Genomic DNA, 19,764 nt, shown 5'->3' on the forward strand with positions numbered 1-19,764 from the left:
ACGTAAACATAAAATGATTAAATAAAAAATTAAAATCTTAAAAATGTCTAATTCATATGAAATCATTATTTTTATTGAAGTTTAAAGCTTTGTATTTTGTGAGCGAGCGCTTTCATTATGTTTTCAATGCTGTAAGGTGTATCTGCAAGAAAATAATTAAAATAAGTACTAACTTCCATAAATAAAATTATATTAACCCTTAAATGCATTTTATTGAGCCCTGGAAAAAATGTTTCCTGGTAGGTATTTAGGTATATATAACATAAAAAATAATGAAAAAATCTGGTATAAATAGCACTCGTATATCAATGAATACAAAATTACGGAGACGCTTCTTATACTTAACTCTATAAACTTAGTCGACCGTTAAATAGAAATGTCAAAAAAATAGATTTGCCGCCGAAACTGCATAATTTATTTTTTGACATTCAATATATTTATAATCTATGGTCGTCAAAGTGCGTTCGGAAACACATACCGCACGACTTCAATAAAATAACGTGAAACGCATCTTGCCTTATTTGCATCTAAGGGTTAAGCGTATAAAAGATTATATTAAATTTTACTTATGTTTACTTGTACACATACAGTTATTACCCACTATATATATCATCTCGGTATCGTAAGGTTAGCTGTAAGAGAACTCTTTTAGAGTTAACCTCACATGTACATCACTGTATTTCTGTATTGTTACTTTATGTACTTTAAACTGTGTACAAAGCTTAAAATAAATAAATAAATAAAGTTTTTTTTTCAAATTTGCACATTTTTAAATAATAACAGTAATCTCTTTTAAGTTGAAATTGTGTTACATACCAACATGTAGCCAATCATGATCTTCATATCCGAACTCCTTCCTGCCCTCCAGTAGAGCCTCGTGCAGCGCCAACGTCACAGCTACAGCCAGCACCAACGCAGGCTCACCTGTCGCTGGATTTATATAAAAAAATCATAATTATAGAAACATTTTTCCTCGTTCAACCAAACTAACATGTTCCCTTCTCACCCTTTCATTACAAGGAAATTATACAAAGGAGAGGTTGATTTGACGGAGGAGGGGACACATAGATGGATTGTTCTGTGCATCCTTTCCTCTATTGATTAAAGGTAGTCAGCTGCAATTACAAATGTCCATGGGCAGTGTTTCGCTATTTCAGCAAATTTAGGTGGCCATATGCTGGGTTGCCATCTTATAATATAAAAATCCTGATAATTATAAGTTGCTAGTGGAAAAGTCTTAGTATTGTTAAGAAGAAAATCCGACACTGTGCCGGTATACTGGCGCAACACTAGCCTTACTAAAATGTCGACGTTTATGTCCCATCACTAATAATTTTGACACTTGAATTTGTAGATAATAAAAGCTTCATTCGCGCCAAAGGATTCTAACTAGTAATATCTAAAAGTATCTACATTTGTAAGTTACCTTTAGAGCGCAATACACCAGCATTATTAGTAGAATTCCTGCGAAAGTTGATACGAAAGTCTATCGGTATGTCGAGAGCGCCGGGCGGCTTGTACGTCCACGTACGGTCTGTCAACAGCCGACCTGACCTCGCGTACTGCAGCCTCTCACAAGTCCATAGACCTAGACCCATTACGAATGCCCCTTCGATCTGATAATATATAACAAGGTTTAAAATCATTCATCAGGACATCAACAGTTGCACTGGAAGATGTACACAGAGTCTTCCGCAAGCTGACTCACCTGTCCAACATCCACGTTGGGACTGATGCTCTGGCCTGTATCCTCCAGGATATCGACCCTCAACACCTGATGCTGTCCTGTCAGCACGTCCAGGCAGACCTCTGTACAGCACACGCCGTAAACATCATAACCGAGGAGAGAATCTAACGGTGACGTCATTGAACTAGTTTGCAGGTTCACACCTAGAGACAAAGAGCACCAAATTACTAGCGGTAGCCCGAGACTTTGTCTGCGCAGAATAAAAAAATATCCTATAACATGCGCGCGTCCATTAGCTCCATTTCCGTCAAAGTCTCGTCAAAATCGGTACAGCCGTTCCGGAGATTATCCGAAACAAACGCGGCTTAGCGGACAGACGAAGTAAATAATTTAAGGTACAATTTAGCAGCACCTGGTACCTACCATTATCATAAGATTTCTTAACTATCTGTTCCCAAGTTGGTTCTTTAATTCCTTTCTTTGCCGGTTCCAATCTCTTCAGTAGTTCCTTGCAGGCCTTCAGCGTCGCGTAGGCAACACATTCACTGGTGATGCTGCCATTGCTGGCCATCGCGTTTGGAGATACGAAACTATCTGCCCCTTTCACCTGGACCTTATCTAAAGGTATACCCAAAGCATATGCACATACTTGTGCCACTTTAGTATTGATACCTTGTCCCATTTCTATGCCACCATGTGATATCAACACGGATCCATCACCATGGTACACTGATATCGTCACTGGATAGTTTCCAGAATATTCTATCTTAAATGACATGATGGATAACTTCAAAGCACGTTTCTTCCAAGCATTTCTTTTATTATATTCAGCTATTTCAGACTTTCTGTCGTCGTAATTAATCTCCATTTTGAATGTAGCTATCATTTCTTTGAGTGGATCGTTCTTTTGTGCTAGATTTGCTATTCTGACATCTATTGGGTCTTTTTTAGTTACGTGTGCGATACGTTCCATTATGTGTTCCATGATTGCAGCTGCTTCTGTTGTTGCTGGAATATAAGGAGATAACAGATCGTCTCATTTTTACCTGTTCAGTAATCTTTTACACTTTTTCTTTTAGCATAAAGATCCTTCAAAACGTCGGTGACTCAGCAGTTAAAGCACTTGACTAGCACTTGATCTGCAAGTCCTAAGTTCGAATCCCGCTATGTACCATTTTTTATTTTAGATTTAAATATGTACATTTATCTGACGTTCTGACGGTGTAGAAAAACATCGTGATGCAACCTGCACATAACTGCGAAGAGATTCAAAGATATGTGTGAAGTCAACCCGCACTGGTACAGCGTGTTTGACTATGGCCTAGTCACCTCTAACTAAGGGCAAGCTCCGAGCCCCTTAGTGGGGATATATAGTGAGCTAATGATGATATAGATCCATTGTTCTAATCCATGTAACCTCAAAATTAACCTTGACATAACCTGCAAAGTAACACGACCTTAGCAAAGCTAAATTGACCTAACTGACGTACTCACCTGGAGCCCTGCACCAAGTGTTAGAGGCCTTGTCGGTGAGTACACTGTACCCTGTGATATTAAACCTCTTGCTATCATACAAGTTGTTCAAGCTGTCTGCTAGGTAGTAGGTTTGGGTGTCGTTGTACGAACAACCGCAGTCAGAGTAATAAGTGATGTTAAGATACTGGACCACACCAGCATCGTTTACTCCCAACTGGAAATTAATACATATAATAACTTGCTAAAATAAAATTGAGAAGTCTTTATAAAGTGGAAGAAGAGAAATTGCTAGGTGGAAAAAGGTACGACAAAGTCCAAAGCTATTAAAAATGTCTGTTTTTTTACCTCGTATTGAAATAGACAGGCGGAACGCTTGCCTATCGCGTGCATGTTGTGTGTGAGAGGCATCACGAGGTGCGCGGGACGACGCAGCAGGTGAGCAGCAAGTGCGCACGCGCATGCCACCTGCGCAGACCGCGAGCCCTTCCCACCGTACCCCCCGCCCAGACGCGGCACTGACACCTCCACACTGATGATACCATGTGACTTTGTAACACAATTTGACAATAACACATTGTAACATTTAGCATAATGTTACAATCACATTGTAACGTGTGACAAAATGTTACAAACATACTGTAACTATATATGATAAAACAAATAAAAAAATACGAATCAAACTATACCAAACAAGATTAGGTCCAAAGGCGTCACTAGGGGAGGCCGGTGACCCCCCCCCCCCCTAGATCTGGCCTAGATCATTGGTCGGTGACATCCTTGTCGTCATCTTACTAATATTATAAATGCTAATGTTTAGATAGATGGATGGATGGATGGATGTTTGCTTAAAAGTATCTCCGAAACGGATTTTGATTGGCACACGGCATATTAGACGGAGTCGCGGGCGAAAGCTAGTTATGGAATAATTCTAACATATAACAAACTTACAAAAGAAACATTGCCCATCTTTAAATCGATTACAAAGTACCAGGACAACATAAAGATGTATGTACCAGTTTAGCGGCAAGTTGACCGTCCTGGCTACAGCGACGTGCACGAGATCCATCCATTGAGTAGCACTGCGCAGTTCCAGTCCCCGTGATGTTGGGGTAACTGCGCAGCTTTGCGTTTCCATTGTGTAGTGATACTGGTCCGGTATTGTAAACTCCCCTTTCACAACATGTGTGGTCTCCTTACCACGATCACTTGCTTTTGTAGACACGTCTTTACGTAGCTATGTAAATTATAATTGCTTATTAGTATGGATAACGATTCAAATGTTTGTTGCTAATATTTGGCTCTGATTTTATTGGTTTGAAAAAAAAGGTTAATTTAGAAGTAAATCAGAATCAGAGCGTGCTGTGTCAGAGCGAGACAAACGTATTACTGATATGTTTGTCTCGCTCTTAAGCGACTGTCAAGCGTTGTTCAAAAGTGATGCTAATTACCAAAATTTAAACTCAAATGTTCCTCTTATGTTGAATTTTCACACCAAATCTGTACTATGAGTAGACCTTAGTGGCCATATAACTCTGAGTGTAATGCAATGAAAATCCACGAAAAAAAAAATCATATTTGACAAGATTTCTTGAAAAATTACATACTCTTTTATCCTTATCGGGCGCTACCAGGACATCAGAAATAGTCAGTACTGGGTCAGCTATCTTCTTATACTTGACTTGAACCAGCTCAGCAGCTTTGATAGCTAGCTTTTGGTTCCCAGCCACAATCAGGCCGATAGGCTGACCATAGTAAGACACTCTTTTGGAGGCAAGGATCTCCTCCACCACATCCTGCCAGGGAACATCTAGGGGTGTAAAGCTGTTCTTCCCTGGAATATCTTTAGCTGAGAAGAATGCTATCACACCTGGAACTTTCTGGAAATCGACATAGAATCATTACTCTTCAATTACAGAACGTAGAAAAATAAATCAAAAAAGATGAACGTCAATATAAACTCAATTTTCACAAAATTACTAAGCCTCTACTCCTGGACATAACTGCAAGGCCCGTCTCAAGTATATGATATGTGATCTATTTATTTATTTAGGCAACAAAATTATGATAAAATTACATAGTAATAGTACGTCTGGTTCCTAAACTAGTTTCTAGACCCGTATTATAGAAGCCAGGACTCTTTCGTCTTAGTGCTATAGTTTAAGTAAAAGGTTAGTAACATTGTGAAATTGCTTGCCTTACTTAAGAATTACAAAAAAAAAGAAATTTATAATTAAAATAGCTTAATATTGCATGTAAATATTTGTGCGTGTTTATGTATGTACGAGTGGATGTATATGTTCGTGGGTGTATGTATGTTTCTTAGAGAAAAATGTATGGATTTAAAGGATTCTATGATCATGATATGATGAATAGGATAAAGAGTTGAGTTTATTCTTACCAGAGCGTCAGTAGCATTAATATTCTTAATATCAGCAACAGCTTCTGTAGCCAACACGAAGGCGACATGAACATCGCGCTGTGAATACCTCATGTCACAGGAATAACGAACCTCACCTGAACACTGAAGAACAAAACTTCGTAATCCACATTGAATTGTTTTAGTAATTTATCTACAAAATAGTATTTGACTCCGTCCACGTACAATTAAAAAAAACTTAATAGCCTATGTGTTCTTTCAGACTATGTTCTATTATGCCAAATTTCAGCGAGATCTAGAGATACCTTCTAACAAACATCCATCCAAACATTCGCATTTATAATATTTTCAAGAGTTAAGAGAACTTAGTTCCTCCTTTTTTTTAATATTAGCAGATGTTTTTTGTAAATTTACTAATATTTTTTTACCATTCCAACTAAGCTCTAGGCTTGTGCTAGGATATGGTTTACGACAATAGTCGAATGGCGGGATTCGAATCCCCGACCTCGTGATCGGAAATCCGTACCCTTAACCATTAGGCTATTGACGCTTAATAGCTTATTGACATTTACCGAATATTTTGCATGTTTCATTTAAAGATTTAATAATATTTTGTTACTTTTAACATAGCATTGAATCTCCGTCTACTAGAATTAATCTCCAGTCGAATTAAGATGGTCACCTAAGTAATTTTACTAAGCATCTCTTAAATAAGCCTATCTTTCCCTCAAAAGGCAATGTATATAGATTCCTCCCTAAAGACGACGGAAAATATGAGGATGGAAATAGCGGTTGGATTAAGATACATTTTGGAATTTATATAATAAAATAAAAAGGCAAAATGAAAATATAAAATTGAATAATTAAATGAAAAGATCGGCACTGTTAGAAGCTAATTAAAGCTGATAACTAGAGACAAAAAAAGAAGAATAAAACATATTAAGTTCCAAATACAAAAATATAAAAATTATGAGTAAAAAACGTCTAAAAAGGTTCCGTATCTATCGGCAACACCCCCCTCTCTCACCTTCGACACAAAAAAAGATTCATAGCTAAAATAGCTACATAATGTTAGACAACAGCAACTACAACAAACAGTGGTAGAGCCCGCTTTAACATCTTCGCACGAATTGTCCCGGCTCGCCCGGTGAAATACCACAACCATACAGAAGACAGGCGTCAAGTGGAAGCAATTCCGCGAGCAGTCTGATGAGTGTGCGTCACGGAGGACTAATTTAGTCCTCTTTCCCTTCCCATCCTTTTCTTTATAAGGAAAGGATGGGAAATGGAAGTGGACTTTACGGATGAGAGGATGCATGGGAAGGGAAGATATTTTCTTTCTGTGCATCCTCTCCTCCGTTGATTAAAGGTAGGCAACGCATATGCAATTGCGTATGTCTATGGGCAACGGTCACTTCGCTATTTCAGCGATTTCAGGTGGCCGCTCGCTCGATTGCCAGCTTTTGATATAAATAATAATAATAATAATACGTACTTGTGTTAATCCTTCTAACTTCTGCACAGGCTGGTTTAGTGGCCAAATAGATTTGTCAGTGTCAAAAGTCTGTGTACCACTGGAGACAGGTCGGTTGAGTAGACTGCCTCCTGATTTAAATCGAGGGTTTACAGATGGAGCTTGTGATAAAATGGCCTGGAAACAACTAAAAAATGTTAAATATGTAAACTGTTTAAGATTCTATTATCGTGTTCTTTCGTAAGGTCAGTAAAACACATTTTCTTCTTTCATGTCTTCTTAGTAATTGTTAGTATTCACTTAACCCTTAGTAGCCTGATTTACATACGAAAGTGATTAATTTTTAATATGACTGTGTTTGCTTGATAAAATAAAACAATAATGATTTTTTTTTAATTTTGTTGGAAAGAATATTATACAACAGTAAAATAGGTACAGCCAACCTATAAAAAAAACTAATAGTAATGTGAACATTCGGTTTAAAAGATTGGTATCAAAATTGAAACTCTAGGCTACTAAGGGTTAATTAACGCTTATAAGTTTTTTTTATGTTATCTGTAGAACTTTTGACAGGTATAAGTTACTTCAGCTGATAATTATGGGCAAGATTGAAGGTAAGAGACGCGCTGGACGTAGGAAAAAGTCGTGGCTACGTAATATTAGGGAGTGGACAGGGATTAGGTCAGCGTAGAAACTGTTTCGCCTTGCACTTGACAGAACCAAATATTCCAAATTAGCGGCCAACCTTCAAGACTGAAGAGGCACTAGAAGAAGAAATAGTAGAACTTTGTCGATGGTACACATTTTTTTTTAGTCGTTGGGCATTTTTCACGTAAATTCTGTTACATTATTGTGAGTTGAAATTAAATTATTTCCTACCTTATAAAATAATCCTAACGCAATTGCTTTCCTGCAATGCGGTGACGGTTCTGTTGGAAATTCCTTTGGTACAATTTCTTGGCTCAATTTCGCTAAGGCTTTTTGCAAAGATTCGTCTTTATAAAGGTCCAGTCCTTTTAAAAGACGTTCTGTCTCTTTCGCTCTTATGAAATCCGGACTTATATTGCCGAATACGAGACAGCATGACGTCACGTTAGAAGAGCTCAGTTGAAATAAAAAGCCCGCGTTTACTATTGCATGAGCATTTTGCGCGCGCGGCATTATCTGTGGTTACATGTCATAATTTTTAAGCTTAAAAATATAGTTACAAAAAGGTTCTATATAATAAAAGGTGAAAGCAAACATCGTTATGTAGCCTCCAACAGTGATGAAACTCAAATATGTGTTTATTACCTTGTATGTTCTTATAATATCGTTTGAAGACAGAGGTGGTAATTTAACGTCAACTATCAATTTGTTCCGTAGATCCAGTTTGAGGAAGTCCGACATTGATACATCGGTTTTATGAAGATTGTTGTCGACTGAAATATTAAAAGATATTATTAAACTGGAAAAGAAGAGCGTCGATGGCTCAGGGGTTAAGCACTTGACCTTGTCCTGGGTTCGAATCCCGCCATGTACCAATGTGTTTTTCGATTTGTGATTTACATATGTACATTTATCCGACGTTCTTACGGTGAAGGAAAACATCGTGTGCAACCTGCACATATCTGAGAAGAAATTCAAAGATATGTGTGAAGTCAATCCGCACTTGGCCAGCGTGGTTGACTATGTCCTAATCACCCTTAACTTAGGGTAGGCTCCGAGCCCCTCGGTGGGGATATAGTGACCTGATGATGCTATTATTAAACTTATAAATTAATATCCATAAGTTTAAATGACGTAATGTATATTACCAACAGCCACCATGGCTTCAACAGTTTGTAGCAATAAAAATATGTCAGATGGAAATTCATTGTGTGCATTTTTTAGCGCCAAATTACCACCAATAGTGCCAATCTAAAATCAAAAAAAGAACGACAATTTTTTTTTACAAATGTTAAAAAGTTGTATCAAAAAGGTTTCATTATTTTTTTATTATTTTTTTTATAATACCTACGTACATTTCTAACAGGTATATGGGCGACTAACTCTAAATGTTCATAAAAATGTTCCAAATATTGAAAGTCTTCGTTATATTTAGCGTGAACTTTAAAAACTCGCATCATTTCTGTTAACGACATCCCTCCTCCGAGAACAAGGTTCACGGACCTCGTTGCATCTTTTAGACCCTCAATGGACGATATATCTATATGGACTCGGGGCTCTTCCTTAATTGGATACACTCCTAAAAAAAATATTAACAATAAGGTACTACGAAACTATTCTTAAACATTGGTGTTTAATTAGAATTTTTTATTTCTACAAAATATACTGTTAAAAAAAAAACAAATATAAAATTTTATTTGCTTTTGGCTGACTTACCTTTACCAGTGTTGCCAGCGACAAGACGGTAGCTGTCAACTCCTTCCTTAGCTAAAATCTAATTATGAAAACAACAAAAAAAGATAATTTTAATGAAATTAAGCTATAATAAAGTTGTTTTTGTGGTATAAAATTAATTGATAAAATTGAATATATTCGCTAGCGTTTTATTCAACAAAAACTTCTTGTGAGTATGAGAATAATAATCAGATGTAATGTACATTATGTACATTTTTATAATATACTAGCTGTCGCCCGCGAGTCCGTCCGCGTGAATATATAAAAAAATTAAATAAAAAGCAGCTCTTCCAGGCATAAATTCGAAAAAAAAATATTTAAAAAAAATGAATTAATAGTATCCCATGTCCGTCTCCTGGCTCTAAGCTACCTCCTCACCAATTTTCAATCATATCGGTAAAGCCGTTCTTGAGTTGTAAATAGTGTAACTAACACGACTTTTTTATCTATAGACATAATTATGGTAGCGTACATATACGTCAAATTTTAGCGCGATCCATGCAGCCGTTCTTGAAATATCTTTAATCAAACATCCATCCATCTAAACATTCGCATTTATAATATTAGTAAGAAGTGTGAATGTTATTCGAAGTTACCTTAAACACATCTTGCAGTGTAAACGCTTTGTACCAACGATTAGGTTTTGAACCTTCCAGTTGTAATTTCTTTGTTTTCTCAATAACACACCACTCCTCGTCTAATAAATTGCAGTCATTTTGATATGGTTTTAAGCATTTCATTTGATCTAGATCTTCCAAGTCCTAGAAAAAAAAACAATAAACATTAATAACTCAATAGAGTTGGTATTTTTGATGTGTTGAATGATATTGAGATCCTGAGACGCATTACTGAGACTATATCATGCTATCTCTGTTTTACTCCAAATAGAAAGAGAGGGATAGCTATATTTTTGTAAGTTACAATTAACACTAATACTCACTTGTATTTGGGGATCTGTATCGTTTGCGAAACTTTTAAACGAGTCCAGAATAGGTCTGTATCCTGTACATCGACAAATATTGCTACCGAATGAACGTTCTATTTCTTGTGTTGTCAACTTTTTACTTGAACTCTTGTATAAACTGAAAGAAGATTTATTGTTTACTATAGGAAATAATAACAATTCGTTCCCGACCAGAATCTCTGAACAATATCGTCATCCTTGTCTTTATCTTTGACAAAACAGAGATAACAATAGAATATGCACCATGTAAAAAGGTCCTATATTTTTTTTAATCTATGACAAACAGGCTGTCATCCGATTCCGTTCACACGGAATTAAAAAAAAAATAGTTATCAGCCTACGTGTTCTTCTAAACTGTGTCTATGTATGTCAAATTACATCGAGATCCGTTAAGCCTTTCTGGAGATAATTTCAAACATCCATCCATCTAAACATTCGCATTTATAATATTATTAAGACTAATCCCTTACCTGTACATATTCATTATTAAGCCAGGCGTGCAGTACCCGCATTGTGTGCCATTGAACATCGCCAGCCTGCTCTGAAGAGGGTGGTAACCAACTCTCTGGTTCCCCAATCCTTCTATTGTTGTTATTTCCCACGTATGACATGATAAGATGTGTACTAAACACTGTAAATTAATAAATGCCTATGATAAAAATGGCTACTCTAAATCATCAACACTTTATAGTTATGTTTAACGTTTTATTTGGTACATTCGTTATGAAGACTGGCTTATATAATACTAGCTGTCGCCCGCGACTCTGTCTGCGCGGGATTAAAAATAGATGTTGGCCGATTTTCAGACCTACTCAATATGCTCACAAAATTTCATGAAAATCGGTCAAGCCGTTTCGGAGGTGTATGGGAACGAAAATTGTGACACGAGAATTTTTTATATAAGATTACTGTTGGCTATTGCATAATCTGTGGTTAAGGATTGTGACATTTGCGTAGTTTGATATGGCATTTCTCTAGTAGGTGAGGCTAAGCGGGAATTTTGGGGTTAAATCGAGCGTAACAGTTAAACATAAAGGAGGAAGCTTGCACTTCTAAGTAATTGTACTACAAATTATTCAAACTTTCGCGAGACATTATAATAAACGGATATAAAAATGGCTAAACACTCACGTTTATTCGTCCGGTGGCGGCACCGACTAGTTTCGAGCCCATAGAGTGCCCTTCATCAGGATGAGTGGTACTGGTATTATTTCGCGGACGCGGCCCGTCGCGGAAGGGCCCCCTATCGTGAGTGTTTAGCCGTTTTTATATCAGTTTAATAATTGTACTACACTTTGAATGATCCATATAGAGCCGCGTTTTTAGTGCACTTAAGCGTGTCAGGTTATGACAGGGCGAGTTAATATTCAGAAACGTAGTACGCAGACAACCCGATTTAGAGTCAATGTTTTTTAGATTAGATTTTTTTAATTTATCTATATAAACAGAGCAAGGTTCGACTCTTTAACACACTGTGTACAGTAAAATGTCCTATTTACAAGCAGTTTTCTGAAGCACTTACAGAGTTAACAGCAAACACGTCCTTCGCTTTAGTAACAGGGTTGTACTGTGCTACGGAGACAACGCAAGCACCACATCCTCCTTCGTTGCACATCGACTTAGTACCGAACAGACCCAGGGTATTTCGGAGATAATCATTCAATGACGTCGATTCGTCTACATCCGATCCATCTGAAATAGTAAAACCGTTAGAGAAAAAATCTACAGTAAGGCTCCACTGACATACTAAGATAAAAATTTTGTAAAGATTCGATATTTAAATTGTTATGGTTATTTTTTTATGTTCCGAATTTGAAATTAAATACTTACTGGATGTATATCGCTGGCCATTTACAAAGAAATAAATTTTATCCATCGCTTCGGTATGTTTTCAGTACCTTAAAAATAAATAAAATATGTAACCGTGGGTTTCTGAGAACAAAATTCTCTTTTTTTTCAAGTTTTTAGCAAATTACTAGGATGATGATATGTTTTATGCAGGGATTTCGGTCTAAGAAACCCACGGCTACTCAGTTAATAACTTGAACAATAAATAAAAATTTGATATAACGCCAATCTATTAAAAACAATAATGAAGTAAAATAATATAATGTCTCGTCAACACAATAGCAGATAATTATAAAGCGTAACAACTTGTATTTGTGAATACCAACTCTATGTTTATGTTTTTAAAGATCTTATTTAATCAACAAATAATTGTAATTAACAAACCATCAGTTAAAACAGGAGGTAAATGTAAAATAATTTGAAGTACACAGATTATAATTTACTTAGAAATAATTACACGGCACAAGGTCGTTGTAAATTGCGCGGAGTAAACATTATATAGACTGGCTGAAAAACACTGTCGAATCAGATATAATATCTATATTCAACTTGATAATATATATACAAGCCGTTGCCCGCAACTTTGTCAGTAAAAATATTTTAAAAAAATAATTAGTAGCCTATGTGTTTTACTAGACTATTCTCTATGTATGCCAAATTTCATCGTGATCTGTTCAGCCGTTCTAAAGATATCTTCAAACAAACGTCCATCCATCTATCTAAACATTCGCATTTATAATATTAATAAGAAGTAAGATTAAAGTTTGATACATTTAGGTCAAGCTTCTAGATGCTCTTTGATAAAAGATACAGATAAAGTAGTTATATTTATACATGTTATTTATCTTTATTGCGGCAAAGATTTCGACGGACCGCTTAGTAAACAATAAATTATTGTAAATGAGTAATCTCCTGGTTGATTATTCCTGCTCGTATAAGTCTTCCTGCTGTTCCGCGGTGGCGCTAGTGTGCTTTGCTGTAAAACTTAAATAACAATTTTTATTCCAATTTTACAGTTTCGTCTAAAATGTTAAGGTGTAGTTTTATAAAAACAATGACAAAACCACACTTTCTCATTCGACATATTGTTTCACATTTATATAACATTTTTTATTACCCACAAAATTACATTTCCGAACGAGAGGTGTTAGTGTGATGGCCGCCATGTTTGGATTTGGAAAGTGACGTTTGTATGTTTACAAGTTAAAAAAGTTTAGGCGTTCGTTTTGAATGCGATAGAGATATTGTTTTTATCGGTGCCGGTAAAGTTGATAAGTTAGGCATTAATGCAAAATTATATGTAATTCTTATACTTTGTAATGTTTACAATGGTAATTACGATATAGTTGTATGTAGTTGTTTGAGTAATCATTCATTTCATTAAAGATTTCGGTTTAGGACGCCGGTCAAGTTACAATGCAGGATCAACAACAACAAACAAAAGCGCGGAAACGAGTACCTAATTTTACTGCCGACGAAAAAGCCTTATTGGCACATTTGGTAAAGAGACGTCCAATTGTTCAAACAAAATTTACCGATGCTAAAACAGTTAGCAAAAAACAGGCGGCTTGGAATTTAATCACACAAGAATTTAACAGCAATGCCAATGTACATAAGGTTTGTATGTATTATATTCTGTAACTACGCGTTTTCACTCCAGAAACATCATACAAAACACATTCTCTGACTATTTTCATGAAGAATGACATAATTGTTTTTGACCAATGTTTTTGCAGTGGAAACTCACAATTATATGCACTTGTATAATTGATTTTCTTACATATATCTTCACTTTGTTAACTGCAGCGCGAAACCCTTACATTAAAAAGGGCATGGGAGAATATGAAGGCATTTACGCGCAAAGAACGAGCCAATTTACTTCAAACTGGAGGCCATCCTGCTTCACCATTACAACATGAAGCTTTATTAAATCTGAGTGATGAGGTAACATTTAAGATAATTGATTTATACAGTCAAACCTGGATAAGCAAGAAACCTCTATAAGCAAGAAAAGTACTATGATCCCTCAGACTTTCTTATCCAGGTTCAACTTTACTAAGTTATCATGAGGGTAGTTTCTTCTTCTCTTAAGAAAAAGACACCTACGTCTTATCTAACCAAAATAATAATATATCTTTAATTTCCTAGGACTCTTCCATGATGTTACCTGAACTAGAGAATGATTTTGATAGCGACAGTGCAATATTAGACTCAGTAGAACCAAATAGCCCAGAACCAGACCCTCCACGTGTAATGGACCCTATAAGTATGTATTTTTATATGTATTTGTATCTCACATTCTTATAGTGAAGGAAAACATTGTATATAATTTGAAAAGAAATTCAAAGCTATGAGTGAAGTCAACCCGCACTTAGCCAGTGTGGTTGATAATGACCTAGACATCCCTAACTTTGGTAGGCTCCGAGCCCCTCAGTGGGGATGTTTAGTGAGCTGATGATTCTTCCCCTGAGTAACACAGGGGTACAGTTAATAAATTTTTATTGTTTTTTTTAAAATAATAAATAGTGTCGCCTTTTTTAGAAGTTGAGGTATGCATGGAACCGGAACCAATTGAAAATGACACAAGTACACAAAGAGAAGATGCAGACATTGCTGGACCATCTCAAGATTGTAATGGTACAAAATATCAAGTACATTTTAATTAACTTTGTCTTACTTACTAATATTATAAATGCAAATGTTTGGATGGATGGATGAATGTTTGAAGGTATCTCTGGAACGGCTGAACGGATGTTGATGAAATTTGGCATACATATAGAACATAGTCTGGAAAAAAAACATAGGCAAATTATGTTTTTTTTAATTCCAAGCGAACGGAGTAGCTGGCGACAGCTTGAACTAGCTGAATCTAGCATGTAGCGGGATCAAAAAGTTTTTAAAAATTAATCAATTCTTTTTTTACTTTTTTAAAGCACAAATATTCTCGTTACTCAGAAGATTACAAAGTTTGATTGAGTTCATAGATAGATATTTTCCTTATATTTCAGATCAAATTGATAAAGGATATTCTCGGACACCTTATGTCAATCAAGGTTACAGACCGTTGGACTACATGCGAAGAGAAAGTATACTAAGAGTAAGATATTTAGAACGTAAGAAGAAATTGGAACTGGAATTATTAAAAGTACAGGTAAGTAATCATTATATTCAGTATTTGTTTTTGCATTTAAATTGTTTTATTACCTAACTGACGCAGGATGGTAATGTTTTTTATCTGTTACATGTGTGTGTTTGTATGATGATTTTGATTGAGGTGTTATTCAATTGGTATTCTATCTTTGAGTGTCATTGGGTTTTTTGTAGAACGTTAATTCTCGAAAGTCGTAAGACCATCATTTTGTGTATTTTATTAATTTTGGCATCTTAAATTAATAAAAAAAAATTGTAAAGTATACCCAAAAAAAATTCTTTTCAAATTTCTATGGTTATATGAAATAACATAAAACAATTACCATCGAATCTAGATGAGCAAGAGTGCGAAACGTTTTAAACCCGTCTTCTCGTTTATCCCGATTCAACTAATGTTTGACAAATTTAGGTATTTATGTAAATATTTTTAATTTACAGCTAGAAACAGAACAAATAAAACAAAGAACTGCATTAATAGAAGAAGAAATGGCACAAGTTAAGCTTTTACAATTAAAAAAAAGTGTAGAACAACATAATAGTTACTAGTTATATGTTATTTATATATTTTTTTTAATAAATACTCCTTTAATAAAATAAGTAAAGATTTTATGATTAAAAATAAGGTGAAATAATATTTATTATTAATAATATACGCATTTAATTTTATAGACATAATTAGGTTGTAAAATACATTTTATGTAAGATTATTGACTTTGTAAATTTTAATTATATTAAATAAAATTTATACATTTTTTTTCTGCAAAATCATTAATCGTTGATTTCTCACTAATAGTTTTTATTTTGACTATTTTTTTTTTTCAGTAATGTTATCATAAATAAAATGCCAAGTAATAAAGCAATATTTTATAGTCTTGTCTCTACAAAAATAAGATTGTTTTGACATTTTTATATTTTTTTGTTAAGAAAAAGTGTTAAAAGAGAATTTCCACTGTGTTTTAATAACCCCTAGTCCTATTGCAAAATAAACGCGAACAGATGACCTTGAAATTTGAAACAGATTATATAAAAAAGGATACAAAACTATTTTTCATGTAAAAAATTATCAGTAGTTTTTTTTTTAATTTACTGCACGGATTAAATATAATTTTTCATAATTAGATTACTTAGTGACCTCTTTTTTATTGTTACATTGTTTTTTTTTATTACGTAAATATACGTAACAAATTCTTGGCTGTTTGTTTTTTAACGCGCCAGATTGGTTCGTTTTGCTTTGGCAGCTGTTTTTATTTTATCTACATATTTTGTATTCGTAAATATATAGCAAAGTCCTACCTGATTGTTATCAAATTTTATAAAAATACGCATCAAATAAAACAATAATCAAATAACTTTGGTGTATTATTTGACTTAGTTAACCATTATATTTACTAACCTCAAAACTATCTGTAAAGTAGTAACATTATTTACTGAGAAAAAGGTAAGTTTTGCGAAAAAGAAAAACAATTTTATACAAAAATAAAATATGCCTATGTGTTCCAGACTTTGTTTATCTGTATGCCAAATTTCACCGAGATCCGTTGAGCCGTTCTGGAGATACCTTCTAACATCCATCCAAACATTCACATTTATGTAAGATAGAAAAATCAGTCGCAACTATAATCAATATAGTACCATTTCCACTGGCGCTACCGCGATTAACACAGATAGCAATCGAGTACAGCTAGTCGATTAGTGGAATCTTGGCCTATCTTCCAAAATAAATATCTGAATGATAAATTTTTTGTGCGATGTAAAAAAAAGTAAATGCAACATCGACCTTGATCTTCAATCTTGTTTGACTAGTATTTGCTTTAATATGTGTACTTATTTACATAATTGCTTATATTGTGTACGTGCGGAGCCATGGTTTTAGTACTTTTTTCCTTCCCACCTTTTTCGTACAAGGAAAGGATATGAAGGGGAAGTGGATTTGGTTGGGGAGGAGGCGCAAAGATTGGGAAATAGCCGTTTGTGCGCCCGAAAAGGGACGCAACGTATTTGAGATTGCAGATTGATATAAAATAGAAACAATATGTTTTATACATGTGTTTAGACAGTGGAAATTCAATGTAAAACTTTTGCATAAATATTTATATTCAGGAAGAAAACATAGAATGCAGTTAACATTGGATATGCTAGCAAATACCGTTAGATAACGGTTTACTACATTGCCTTAGACATTTCAAATAGGGCCTGTATGCGTACAAGCTTTAAGATAACGCTATTTAAATAAAAAAATAATAACAGCAAAAGACTTACAGGTACGCAATTAACACTGGATTCCCGACTAACAAAAAAAGAAACATAAAAAACATTTTTTAATGTGTCACTTTATGACTAGTTAAGGGGCTCTTAGTACAAAAATAAGACAATCGTCTTTTAAAATTTTAAAGGCGGATTTCAAACTTACTGCCACATATTTAAAGATTTTATATAATCTCGTCGAATATTTTGGTGCTCTCTTGATAACTCTAAGTCCCTTTAGTGACTATTTTACGTCCCTATCTGCCCTGAAGAAGGGCCCCGATAGGCTCTCAAAACTTGTCGTTGCCGACCCAAGATTGATACGTGAGTAGCCGTTTTGGTAGTTAGTTTATATTACCGTGTTATTATTTTGTCTATTGCCAATCTGTTTCAATTTCGTGAGCGGAAGATCGTAATTGAGCTGTGAAGTGTTGATTGCATATCACGGTCAATCACCGACTTAACAAGTGAAATGATCTTTCAATGACATTTGATAATAGAAACGCTATTTAATAAACAACAAAACCCGACTTCAATTCTCCACAAACATTAAGAACATAGTTATCTTTGTTAACCAAAGATAATGTAAAGTTAACATGTTTTTAAACTTGTATTTCGATAATGGAAACTTACGCTTAGTTTACTTCGAATGACCTTCCCACTTAATAATCCATCCGTTTTGGCTAAAGGTCACAATGGGTCGGATATTACACGCATGCATTTTATAACAAAAACATTGTCTTGCGTCTCTTTCTATTTAAAAAAAACATTATTTGTTACCCCAGTAGAAACCCAAAGTTTTCTATCAATACGGCTAAAAAAATACTTTATTAGTCGAATAAAAAATATTGCGATTTATCCAAAGGAAATATTTATATTAAATTTTAATTTAAAATTAAAAAAAATACATATTTTACTATAGTTTTAAATGTTATCATACCTCAACAAAGTCAACCGAAAAATAAACCGTTAAATTTAATTCATATTCTTAAAAATATTCCACACTTAGGAAAGACAATCATTATAATTATCATTAAAATGAATTAAATAAGGCCGTTATTATGTGCTGATATTAATTGCGCGTCAACTTAATAAACCAAAAGACATTTTACATAAATTAATAAATATTTACATTAACGAATAATATCACAAACAACGTCTGGAAAAAGCATAAATTTACAAATAAATAAATTATAATTAGCTTCGTACTTACCGAAGTATTTCAATAATAATAATAATAATAATAATATAAAAAACCGACACAATTTGAATCTAAACGTTAACGTTAAAAAACACTTTTGCTTGTCAAAAATCAACTAAAACAATTTAGTGGTGTTGCGTTTCGGTCAATGACCATTGGTCGAATTTTAAATCGCGACAAATTTGTAATATCGTAACGTTCGTTGTGGCCTGTGCTCACTGAATTGAATATAGCTGTGATGTTGTCGTTGTGTTGAATCATTTAGATTAAAATTACCTGGTTAATGTTGCCATAATCTAATCACTATTCTCCTCGATGTACTAATAAATCAAAACAAATAAATAGTATTATATCTTTTTTTATGAGTTGAATTAAAGATTTTTATACACTTTATTAAATAAAGGCATACTGGCAACTTTCATTGAACACATTTCAAGATTTGAGAGGAAGTTAAAATTATTTTTTAACTACATGTTGCCCGCGTCTTCGCCTGAATGGAATCTTACTTATATTATAAATGCGAATGTTTAGATGGATGGAAGTTTGTTTGAAGATATCTCCGGAACACAGGCTACTTATTTCGTTTTTTTAATTCCGTACAAACGGAGTTGCGGTGAACATCTAGTTTTCGTCATATAAATATTCTGGAACTTGATTAGCTAGATTGTCTTAAAATTGTGGATATTTTTTTTATAATGGCAACACTGGAACTGGTCTTACACTTGAGGTCATTAGCTTTTATATCATAAGACAAACAGATTGACAATAATGTTTTGCGCGATGATAAAGTTTATATTCGATAATTTTACGTAATTTAAAACGGATTTGTATTTTTTATACAATCTATTTCTAAATCTTTTATGATTAATTAATCGAGATAAGTTAATAATAATCGATTTAAACTTCATATATTTTAATATACATAGTTACATATGTAAACAAAATTCCACTGCTAGAACCG

General features: G+C 34.3%; 2 protein-coding genes across 7 annotated transcripts; one reads left to right on the top strand and one right to left on the bottom strand.

Moving 5' to 3' along the window:
- On the bottom strand, positions 1-18,834 carry LOC106113736 (indole-3-acetaldehyde oxidase). Of its 2 annotated transcripts, none has more exons than XM_013306623.1 (22): positions 18,816-18,834; positions 12,191-12,258; positions 11,883-12,052; positions 10,831-10,991; positions 10,337-10,478; positions 9,993-10,157; positions 9,379-9,436; positions 9,018-9,241; positions 8,811-8,913; positions 8,308-8,435; positions 7,894-8,178; positions 7,036-7,191; positions 5,562-5,684; positions 4,768-5,040; positions 4,177-4,397; positions 3,509-3,692; positions 3,182-3,377; positions 2,111-2,695; positions 1,709-1,890; positions 1,427-1,616; positions 817-930; positions 1-142 (listed from the first exon to the last, which is right to left on the bottom strand). In XM_013306623.1, the coding sequence occupies exons 2-22, from the start codon at positions 12,234-12,236 to the stop codon at positions 72-74; spliced, it is 3,777 nt and encodes a 1,258-aa protein (XP_013162077.1). In that variant the 5' UTR covers positions 12,237-12,258; positions 18,816-18,834; the 3' UTR covers positions 1-71. The 2 variants fall into 2 exon arrangements, with proteins under 2 accessions (XP_013162077.1, XP_013162076.1); XM_013306622.1 differs by lacking the exon at positions 18,816-18,834 and adding an exon at positions 12,593-12,769.
- LOC106113738 (myb/SANT-like DNA-binding domain-containing protein 3) lies at positions 12,975-15,948 on the top strand. Of its 5 annotated transcripts, none has more exons than XM_013306630.1 (7): positions 12,975-13,539; positions 13,595-13,825; positions 14,015-14,152; positions 14,357-14,474; positions 14,735-14,845; positions 15,217-15,359; positions 15,797-15,948. In XM_013306630.1, exons 2-7 carry the CDS (start codon positions 13,625-13,627, stop codon positions 15,902-15,904), a joined length of 819 nt encoding a protein of 272 aa, XP_013162084.1. In that variant the 5' UTR covers positions 12,975-13,539; positions 13,595-13,624; the 3' UTR covers positions 15,905-15,948. The 5 variants fall into 5 exon arrangements, with proteins under 5 accessions (XP_013162084.1, XP_013162085.1, XP_013162081.1 ...); XM_013306631.1 differs by having other exon boundaries at positions 12,975-13,398; positions 13,607-13,825; XM_013306627.1 differs by having other exon boundaries at positions 12,976-13,539; positions 13,607-13,825; positions 15,797-15,947.
- Positions 18,835-19,764: the final 930 nt, after the last annotated feature.

The sequence above is a fragment of the Papilio xuthus genome, unplaced genomic scaffold (genome assembly GCF_000836235.2).
Source record: "Papilio xuthus unplaced genomic scaffold, Pxut_1.1 DF828177.1, whole genome shotgun sequence".
In the NCBI taxonomy this organism is placed as follows: Eukaryota; Metazoa; Arthropoda; class Insecta; order Lepidoptera; family Papilionidae; genus Papilio; species Papilio xuthus.

What these genes read in the sequence shown, in the direction of transcription:
- LOC106113736 (XM_013306623.1), bottom strand. Translation starts at nt 12,236, where the DNA reads ATGGATAAAATTTATTTCTTTGTAAATGGCCAGCGATATACATCCA. An exon ending in ATATTATAAGAACATACAAG is followed by an intron (nt 8,179 to 8,307) that starts GTAATAAACACA and finishes ATGTAACCACAG; the next exon opens with ATAATGCCGCGCGCGCAAAA. An exon ending in TGGTGTATTGCGCTCTAAAG is followed by an intron (nt 931 to 1,426) that starts GTAACTTACAAA and finishes ATATAAATCCAG; the next exon opens with CGACAGGTGAGCCTGCGTTG.
- LOC106113738 (XM_013306627.1), top strand. An exon ending in ACGTGTAATGGACCCTATAA is followed by an intron (nt 14,475 to 14,734) that starts GTATGTATTTTT and finishes AATAATAAATAG; the next exon opens with TGTCGCCTTTTTTAGAAGTT. An exon ending in ACCATCTCAAGATTGTAATG is followed by an intron (nt 14,846 to 15,216) that starts GTACAAAATATC and finishes CTTATATTTCAG; the next exon opens with ATCAAATTGATAAAGGATAT.